The sequence below is a fragment of the Telopea speciosissima genome, chromosome 6 (assembly GCF_018873765.1).
Source record: "Telopea speciosissima isolate NSW1024214 ecotype Mountain lineage chromosome 6, Tspe_v1, whole genome shotgun sequence".
Taxonomy (NCBI): Eukaryota; Viridiplantae; Streptophyta; class Magnoliopsida; order Proteales; family Proteaceae; genus Telopea; species Telopea speciosissima.
This window is the reverse complement of record NC_057921.1, coordinates 20536054-20547067: the sequence shown is the minus strand read 5'-3', so window position 1 is coordinate 20547067 and position 11014 is coordinate 20536054. Positions and strand designations below refer to the sequence as shown.

Sequence of the window (11014 nt, the reverse complement as noted above, 5' to 3'; positions counted from 1 at the left end):
CAGCAAGGCTGAAACTCTGTGGGCTTACACAAGGGTTTATCCTAGGATTAGGGCCTTATACCCACATGTCACTTAGGGTCTTTTACACACATTTCCAGGGGTGCGTCCCACAGTTGTAAAAAGGAGAGAGAATACCTGGAGTCCAGGCAATACATTATGCTATGAGTTGTGCAGCTACAAAGGTCAGTTGTCCATCTTCTGATAGGTATGTAGGAAGACTTGCACAGGGTTCCTTCATCAATTTCAATCACTGGAGTGATACTCCACAGTGTGCTTGGAGGCCATGTCTGGGGTTCCTGTCCTTCAGTCAAGATTCCAGTTAGTCAGGGGTAGGGTTTGACATTAACAAAGCCACTCCTAAAGGCGAGTACCCAATGCCCGTAGCCGACATGCTAGTAGACTCTGCATCTAATAACTAGATAATGTCTTTTATAGATGGCCACACGGGACATAATCAAATATTCATAGCAGAAGAGGATGTGGCGAAGATAGTGTTCCATTGCCTAGGGGCACTTGGGACCTATAAATGGGTCGTTATGTCGTTCAGCCTAAAGAACTCCAATGCGACTTACCAGAGGGCCATGAATGCTGTCTTTCATAATATAATTAGCAAGTTTGCGGAGGTCTACATCGATGACATGGTGATCAAGCCCAAAGTTGAGGAAGAACACCTCACACACCTAAGAAAGGTGGTTGAAAGAATGAGGCTTCACGGCCTCAAAATGAATCCCCTCAAGTGTGCCTTTGGGGTGGCGGCCGAAAACTTTTTATGGTTCTTGGTTCACCGAAAAGGGATTGAGGTAGACAAGAATAAGATCAAGGCTATCGAAGAAGCGAAGCCACCCACCAACAAAAAGGAGTTACAAAGATTTCTAGGCCAGGTTAATTTCCTCTAATGATTCATCTCCAACTCGTCTGGCCGGACCAAGGCATTCTCCCCATTGCTGAAGTTGAAGGCAGGTGAAGACTTCCATTGGACTACCAACCATCAGAAAGCGTTTGAAGCAATTAAGGAGTATCTTGCCAAACCCCCTATGCTGACACCACCAAGAAAGGGGATTCCCTTAAAATTGTACATTTCAGCGTCAGACCATTCCATTGGGAGCTTGCTGGCACAAGATAATGAAGTAGGAGTCGAACAGGCCATCTTCTACCTCAGTCGAGCACCAATGGAGGTTGAGCAGCGATACACTGCCATGGAGAAACTCTGCTTGACATTATTCTTTTCTTGTTTAAAACTGTAGTATTATCTATTACCACAACAGTCAAAGTGGTATGTCAGACCGATGTTATCAAGTATATTATCAATCGACCAATCACTAGAGGGCAAATTGGGAAGTGGACACTAGCACTAGTGGAATTCACCCTACAATATGTTCCCTAGAAGTCTGTTAAGGGCCAGGTGTTGGCTGATTTCCTGGCTGATCATCCTCCCATCCCAATCTCTAGGGATGAGGTGTAGGACGAGGCATGGAAAATCATATGTCACCATGTCACCATGGCTACTATCTTTTGACGGATCTAAGACCAGCCAGGTAGTCAAGGTAGGGACAGCCATTCAATCCCCAGAAGGGATGGAGAATCAGCTGGCGATGTATTTGGGCTTTGCATGCTCAAATAACCAGGCCAAATATGACCCTCATTATAGGAATGAAGATCCTCCTCGCGATTGGGGACCAATCGGTAGAGATAAGTGGAGATTCCCAGTTGGTGATTAAACAAGTGGTAGGAGAATATTATTGTGAAAGCGAACAACTGGTCCGCTATCATTTGCTGGTATGCAATCTGGTTGATAGATTTGATGAAGTATACATAAGGTATATCCCCTAGCTAAGGAACCAGATGGCCAACAGCTTATCATAGGCAGCATAAGATCTATGCTTCCCAGAATATTGTGTTGAGAAGACCATTGTGATACAAAAACAGTTGCTCTCATCGGTCCTCAACCTAGACCAAGTGGAGGTGAACTAGGTAGGAGACACCTAGCCTGATTGGAGCACGCTAGTGGTGCCGTATCTGAGGGATCCTAGCATTAATACAGCTAAGAGAACTAAGTGCAGAGCTTTGAGCTACATTTTTTATGGAGAGGACCTCTTTAAAAAGGGGAAAGATGGTCGCTTGCTCAAATGTGTCAGCCTCAACGAGTCAATGTAAATAATGGCTGAAGTTCATGAAGGAATTTGTGGTGCACACCAAGCCGGCCTCAAAATGAGGTGGTTAATCAAAAGGCATGGGTATTACTGGCCCACCGTCATGACATAATGCGTAAGATATGCCAAGGGATGTCAAGCTTGCCAACGGCATGGCCCAATACAACGGGCCCCAACCATGGAATTCAATCCAGTAGTGAAACCATGGCCATTCAGAGGGTGGGCCATGGATCTAATCGGAAAGGTAGTGCCCGCTTGATAACCTTACAGGTGTTTCTGTTTTGGTTATGTGATGAGAAACAGAAAAACAGTTTTTTCATTTTCTATGTTGAGAATCCATTTTTGACCCGCTTGATAAACCTGTTCTAGAAACGTTTCTAGAAGACAATTGGAGCACCATTGGTGCTTGATAAAATTTGTTTTTGGGAACATATAATGTGACCAATTTTAATAATATTTATCTTGAATAATATACTTTAGACAATAATGGTTAAAATAAACATTGTTATTTTATAAGACTCTTGTTATAAAAGCCCAAAGCAAAGCCCAGGGCAAAATAGGAGATTGTTATTAATATTGATAGCATTTAATTCAAAAGTTAGGGCTCTTAAGTTGGAGAGGTCATTATCAGATCTGTAAGGGATTTTAACAGAAACCAGGGTAGAATAGGAGATTGTTAGTCTCTCAATAACTAGGGGTAAGCTGGGCTGATTTCAAGGTCGAGCAGCCCTCTGATTTCAATGGAGTTAAGCAGCAGGATGGGTCAATTGGAAATGGCAGAAGAGATCTGAAGTGAATGGAGAAGAATACATATGAACTGAGGTCTAAAACCAAACTTCAAAACATAGCAATCACATGCAACATAAATTACAATTGAATGACATTTTTAATGACTGGAATAAGATTAAAATAAAATATATGAAAGTAGGAACACCAGCCAGAACAGGGTATTAACTATGGAAGCCATTATCAAAAGTAGCAAAGCATACAGTGCCGGCAACCTTATAAGATTGCCAATGTTTTACCATCATATGTATACCACCCAAGGGTAGGAGTACTTGGATATTATTCCTTCCCTTCTTGGCTACTTCATCAAGGAAAACCTATATATATCTGCTATAACTAATAAGATCACTTGATACTGTGAGTGGGTTGAAGAAGAAGGTTGAAACCTTGTGTCACTGTTTGCCTTGGAAATAACTAATGAAACTACCCAAAGTCTCAAGTTTTTGCAACAATCATGACAAACAGGGCTGAATTGCTTTTGGTTGATAAACTTCATCACTTCTTGTCCACCATTTAGTCAAGATCATAGTTTGAGTCAGATGCCCTCCCTTCTCTGCCATTACCTTACAAAGACCTTGATGCAATAACAAGAGTCCAGCCCCACCCCAACCCCAAGTACATTAAATCCCTACGAAACCTGGGCTTGGCAGCCTTGGCTGAATCATCAATCACTACTCTAACTGATCTTGGTATCAAACAGAATAAGATATTCATTGTGGAAGTCAAGAGCAAACAAATCTAATAGGATTACCAATTCTCCATGCTGAACCCCTTCAAATGAAATTCAGCCAATCACAATATTTGAGTCCATCTAACAAACAAAAGACTGAGAACGTTATGGGTTTTCTAGAATGGACCCAAATTTCCACAACACCTGAAGTTCAACCTGTGGGAGTAAACATGAGAGACGATCCCAAGTCCATAATGATCTAGGGAGAATCTACAGAGGGCCTCATAACCTCTATTCAATCCCTGTTAACTAAGTTAACTGAAGGCCACAAAAGATATGCACCATCCAACCCCCGTGAGTTTTCCTCATCATGATCATTTCATTAACCACACAACTGCACTCTTGTGACAAAATGAGAAGATGGTTAATGAATTCCCCATTGCCATGCACACTGGACACACATGGGGAAGTAGAAATCCTCTTTTCCTTCTTTGAGGCACGTCACCAATATTTAGACATATTGAAGGGTGAGTGATTTCCTAAAGCTTATCAGCGCAAGTTTCTTTAGGCTTCAATACATCATATAGCTGAGAATAACAAATTGGAGAAGAGAAACATTTGGTTTGAGTGACCAAATTACTTGAATATCCTGGTTGTGTAAAAGAGAGAATTTTTTCCCAAAGAATGACCAATATAGATTCAAAAGCTTCCTCATTTAGGCCCCTGCTTAAATTCAAGTTCCATCCTAAACTGGGATTGAAAGTATTGACTTCCCTCTACCATAAGAGACGTAAAATATAAGTGATATATTGTTCTTCCTTTGGGAAACCACAAAGGGCTAAGAGATGCTCTCCCTCCTTGCGGTGAAGATGTTCAATCTTCATAAAACACCTAGATCCAATAAGACACAAAGCCAGAGAGAGCGAGAGGAAGACAGAGCAAGATAGAGAGAGCGAGAGAGCGAGAGAGGAAGACAGAGACAGCAAGAGAGCAAGAGAGTGAGAAAGTGAGAGACAAAGAGGGTACCTGACAACCATATGGATCTACAAAAGCTTGCAGCCATTAGGGTTTTCCCAGTGAAGAGGATGACCTTGTGAGAGAGTTGGAAGAGTGGTTAGGTATAGATTTCTATTTTATTGGGAACAAGTTTGCAAATTTATGCTGAGAAACGACAAAACATGTTGGACATGTTCTGTCAAAAGTCTTCTAGGGAGCATAAATTTTAATTTATGTTTCAAAAAATATTCACAAAAAACACTTCGTTATCAAGCGGTGTTTGGGTGTTTTTCCGTTTCTCAAAATGGAAAAACACCAGAAACTGTTTCTTGTAAGGTTATCAAGCGGGCTCGTAACACCCGCAGCCACAAAGGGACATTTTTCATAATTGTGGCAACTGACTACTTTACTAAATGGGAGGAAGCCGTGCCCATGAGATCAGTCACCGAGACTGATATCATCTAGATCTTGAAAACCCAAATCATCCATAGGTTTTGTCACACCCCAAACCACCCCTGGGAGGATTAGGTAGGTGACCCAAATTGCATAACAGCAATCTGCCAAATCCCACGGATCTAGAAGCAGTTAAGCCATTCACAGACACACGCGTCCACCATAATACATCATGTAATACTCAGAATGTTGTGAAAAGCTATATTTACATTAAAACATTTTAAAGAAAGAGTAGCAGTGTACGAAATGAAAATATATACAATACTAAGTTTGTTCATTCCCCCTCTCACACCCATAAAGAAAACAGCAGTACCTATCTCTACCATATACAACTTTTTAAACAAAAGAAATATATACAGATCAGGGTAACCCAAGCCCCAAAAAGAAACTAAAAAGTAAACGAGGAAAAACTCCATCAAAAACAAAAAGGAGTGTCCAAAACAAAAGTCAGCAGCAACACCCTTCACAGGTCATCCTCAACTATCACCAAGAACACACGCACCAATGGTATTACCTCTGTTCGGGTCCATACAAATATAGTCATAACCACCATGGCTGTCCTCTGGGTAATAAGTCTCCCCGCCATAGTGACATCCACCTGTAGGATCATCTAACAAAAAAACATATATAACTGAGCTCGTGAATGAAATACATCAGCATGCATGCACATGCAATCACAACCATATGAGTTCTACATGAGGTGCTTTCATTTTATTTAATTAGCCACCTAACATCACAGCTAAGGCAGGTTAGTACCACTACATTCCCCAATACATGTATCCCTAGTGTGGGCTTTTAAGCCCTTCCCATGATACACCCTTGAGTTGTCGGGGAGGACCGATCAGCTCCCGCAGCTGTCACCAAGGTCAGCCTGACCAGCTCTCTGTGATTAACCTGTGAGGCATCCATCATTTTCATCATTTTTCTTTTCTCTAGCTTATAGCCCATAATCACCTTTTCGGTGCAATAACATTTCTTTCTTTCTTTTTTTCTTTTCTTTTCTTTTCTCATTCATATGGTCTCTCCCATAGGCATCCAACACCTTAACCCCTGTTGGCAAGGGTGATGAAACTCTAGCCCAATATGTATATATGGCATCGTATGAGTTGGGTGGTGTCAACCGTATCCCATTCTACGGGCTATCCATTCTCTAGTCTAACAATTCCCTATAATTTTATAGGGTTTAAAATGGGCTTCCACGATTCTAACTTGGGAGGTATTAGATTTTAGCTAGGAATGTATTATGGATTGATAAGGAAAGGTGAGGTGGCAATCTCCAATTGGTTGGAAAGCCAAACTTGGAAAAAGAAAGTCTTCAATAAATAAAATCCCAGCAAAAAAAGGAATTTTAGTTAAAATTAAATTACCTAATCTCAAATTTTAATTTAAAAATCTTAAATCAAGATTCTTTTTAAAATATTTTCGTTGGAGGGCAAGTAAATAGATGTAGTTAGAGACAAAATTGGATTATTCCCACCTTCTTTCTTATTAGGATTAAATTTCCATAAATAAATCCCAATCCTCATTCCCTTTATCATAAATTTGAGAGAGAGAGACAGAGGGAGAGAGGAAAATTCGTGCACTATAGAGAAGAAGAGAAGAAGAAGAAGAGAGAAGGAGAAGAAGGAGATTCGGACTGTGCAGAACCAGCAACTTGTCGTTCAATTTTGACTATTTTTTGAGCCGAATTAAAAAAATCTTAGTTCACAATAAAACGTATCTCCGTCTCTTATCTTCGTAATCGAACTTGAATCAGCCCAAATAAAGATCGGAGCAGAGAGATATTGCTGATTTACTGAAGGTAGGTCATTCTGTCAAAAATCTATGTTTCCCAAATCCGAGTTTATGCAATATATTGATGTTGATTTCATCATTACCTTAATTATAGGATTCCGTTAAAGTGGTTCTGAATTAGGAAGACATATATCAACATTATTGAAGCATTGATTTGAGGTCACTTATAGAAACCCTAATTGCTTTATCCAAGGTGAGTGGATCTTCAACCATTATACTCGATATTTTCTTTTCATATAAAATTTATTTTAAAACATTGTTTAAATCTGAAAATTAATTTTAGATTGAGATTTATCATGCCAAAAATATATTTCACTCATGCTTTCACCCAAATAAATTGTTCACACATGATTGCTTGTAAGGAATAGTAATTTCCTTATGATTTAATTCACATATGTGTGTGCAGAATTGTTAATAATGTCATATTTATAAACTAATGAATCAAATGCCTATTTGTTAATAGTATGATGAAGCTCTATGAATGATTCTTCATGATTATAAGCTAATGCATAATATTTTTGGATGTTGCATAAAAATTTGATTTTTGTTTAAGAATTACTTTTAATTTTCATTGATGTTAATGTTGGATAAGTAATTGCGAAGATTTTGCCCAATCTTCCCTATTATTGTTCTTCACTTTATGTATTGATATGTTGATGAAAGTTACTATTTTCAAACTTTATTTTCTTTCTTTTCAATAGCATGTATTAGGGTGGAATTGGGGAATTGCTAACCCTAAGTTTCGAACTTGGATGTATAGCTTTAAATTATAAGCAAACCCTTGATTGTTATTTTGTCGTTTACCTTACCGGCATTGGTGAATATGTTGGGGTAAGGATAAGTTGGCGAGTTTTTGAGTTACGGGCTTACCCTTATTGGAGCTATATGGACTATTAGAAAGAGGGATGATGATCAAGAACTCTTCAGGAGGGCATTGCTGGTAAAACCATTGGGGGCTTTGACTCGATCTGGGGCCAGTTTGGTCATTAGTTTCTCCATTAGTTTCTTGATGTTGTGAGGGGACAGTGGTATTGTAGTTGATCATACCTGGAATTCATACGCCGCTATCATGAGGGCTTTGACTAGTGTATGGTAACTAGTTCACACTAGTCCATTAGGGAGTGATGCATTTGTTATTTTACGTTCTTTCGATATATCTTTCGTTGATTGTTGTCATATGTACTTTTCATTACAGTAGTGGTGATAAGAAAATATGGTTATGATTATTTTGTATTGTTTTTTTTTTTTTATTTATATATATATATTGTTGTATGTCTTTACATTTTATATTACTTGTGCATGTTTTCACACATGTATAATTGTTGTGGATTTACTTGTTAAGCTTTTCCCAAAGCTTACCCTCACTATTTTTCAGATGAACAACTTTATGAATGTGAACCTGGATGTGAGGATGTACTAGAGGAGGAGGTCCAAGAGGACGAAGCATTTGGAGTAGAAGATGACAACTACTATTAGAAATTTTACACTTTCTTTCAACCTTAGAAGAACTTATTATTTGTTTGAATTTAATTATTTTTTAGAAATTGTAACATTTATTTAAGAATTTTAAGTTTAATTTAAAAGTTGTAATAGCTTAGTTTAACTACCCTACTTTATTTGAAGTCTTAATATATATATTTAGACATGTGTTTGTATTTTGGTTCTACTTCGGTTCATATCTCCTTTACATAAACGATCTTGTGGACTGTTAATGTCCCTAAACCGCTAGGGTGATTTTCGGGGGCGTTACAGAGTGGTATCAGAGCACACTAGGTTTAACTTAGGATAGGATATGAACTAAAAACATGAACCTAGGACACTAAATTTGAACACATAAGAACTTAGAAACACTAAAACTTGGGATTCGAGCACTAGCAGGAAAATTCCAGAATTCACTGTGTAGGAATCCAAAATTGCATAACATTTTAGACACACTTAGAAATTGAAATTACACCAAATTTTTTTACTGTAAGTAGCTAGATACCTATGGAAACTCCACAAAATCTCAGCTAAATTATGGTTGTTTTTCTAGGTCAAATAAATTTTGAAGTTCAGATTGTACAGTTGCTGTCAAAATCTGGAAACTGAGAAAGATGGTGTTAGCAGAGGGACTTAGAAGTGAATTTTTGACCTGATTTTGGAGAGACTAGAAACCTAGGGTAGGAAAACATTCTTAAGGGGATTTTTTGATATGTTTTAAAACTCTAAGTTAGGTTTCTTAGAAATTTGGTTTCATCAAGTCTGAAATCTCAAAAGTATTATTTTCTTATTTTCTCCTATAGGTGGATAGAATTGAAGCAAATGGATTTTTTTTTTTGTGTGTGGTTTGAGAGTGTAGTTTAGTGATCATGTGTACTTTCTCTGATAGGTACCATGCCCCCACGAAGATCATTAAGAAGGGCAAAAAGAAATCCACCACCACCTCCACCACCAGTTGAAAATGTCCTTCCACCACCTCCTCCGATTCTGGGAACTAATCAACAGGACTTTGTGGGAGCAATGACAGCTTTCATGAACTTTGTACAAACCCAAGATGTTAATGCTGCCACTGCAACTGCTGCTGCTGCTCAATATCCACACCCTCAAGCACCATAGGCTCCTCGAAGGGATGACACTAGAAGAATCATGGAAAGGTTCAAGAAGCTTGGGCCAGTGGTCTTCAAGGGGGTGAGTACTGATCCACTTTGGCCAGCGATATGGGTAGAGGAAATGGAGAAGATTTTCATTGTTCTGGAGTGCACTGACCACCAGAGAGTGGCTTGTGCTACATTTATGCTACAGGGAGAAGCTCATATGTGGTGGAAGGCCCACAAGCAAATTTTAATAGCTGCTGATCCGGTTATCACTTGGGCACGCTTTGTGTCAGCCTTCTTCGAGAGTTACTTCCCAGACAGTGTGAAAGAGGCCAAGGAAGTGGAATTTCTACAATTGGAACAGGGTTCTGACAATGTGATGACCTATAGGAAGAAATTTGAAGATTTAGCCTACTTTGCACAAGAGTACATTGACATTGATGCAAAAAAGGCTAAGAAATTTGTGAGGGGACTGAAGGCTCAACTAAAGGCAGCCATTGTGGCACCGAAGCTCACATCATATGTTGATGTACTACAGAGGGCTCTAATGATAGAAGAGAGCTTGAAGGATACTTCACAGAACACAACTAGCAAAGTGTAGGGGAAGAGGCCGGTAGACAACTAGAGCACTAAGGAAGTCCTACCACAGAAGCAGCAGAAGACTCAGGACACCCATAGTGCATGTCATACTTGTGGCAAAGTTCATGCTGGACCATGCTTGATAGGACCCATCACCTGCCATTGATGTGGGAGGAAAGGGCATTTAGTGAAGGATTATCGTGTGCGACTACTTGGACAGCCAGTGATGCAACCACTTCGACAGCAACCAATGCAATCTTTTGGGCAACACAGGATGCAGCCATTCACACCACAATGGGGACAGCCAATTACACAACAACTAATGCCAAGGCCACTATTACCAGCATAGCCTCACCGTCAGCCATACCAGGGGCAGCGTCCACAACAGGCCCAACAAGGGCCATTACCACCTCAGAAGCAGGCATTCCAAGCATCTTAGGTAGCACCAACAGGTCAGGCACAGAAAGCCCAGGCTCGAGTTTTTGTTCTATCAATAGAGGAAGCAGAAGGGTCGCCTACAGTTGTGACAGGTATTCTTTTATCTAAAGACTTGGATACTCAACTTATAGCATGCATCTAGGAACAATTAAAACCTAGAATTTTGGCAGGTACTCTAAACATATCTTCTCAACCTGCTTTTGTACTATTTGATTCGGGTTCGACACACTCTTTCACATCTAAGTCTTTTGCCAAGAGACTAAGTATTGACCCTAAGTCACTTGACAAGTGTCTATCTGTGGCCTTACCTTCTAGAGAAGTCATTATGGTGACTACTGTTTATGGACCTTGTTTAGTTCACATAGAAGGCAGAACCTTGCTTGTTGACTTGATTCTGTTAGACATGTCAGACTTTGACGTCATTTTGGGAATGGATTGGCTATCTAAACATCATGCCAACATTCATTGCCATGACAAGAAGATTATATTCAGACCTAGTAGTGGCCCTGATTTTTTTTCATCGGGTCAAAGAAAGATGCACCAACCATACCTATGATCTCATCTATAAGGGCAAG

At 39.5% G+C, this 11014-nt stretch overlaps 1 protein-coding gene across 1 annotated transcript; it reads left to right on the top strand.

Annotated features, from left to right (window-relative positions):
• Positions 1 to 9474: 9474 nt before the first annotated feature.
• Positions 9475 to 10023, top strand: LOC122665507. The gene has a single exon (XM_043861661.1). The coding sequence runs from the start codon at positions 9475 to 9477 to the stop codon at positions 10021 to 10023; it is 549 nt and encodes a 182-aa protein (XP_043717596.1).
• The last annotated feature ends 991 nt before the right edge of the window (positions 10024 to 11014 follow it).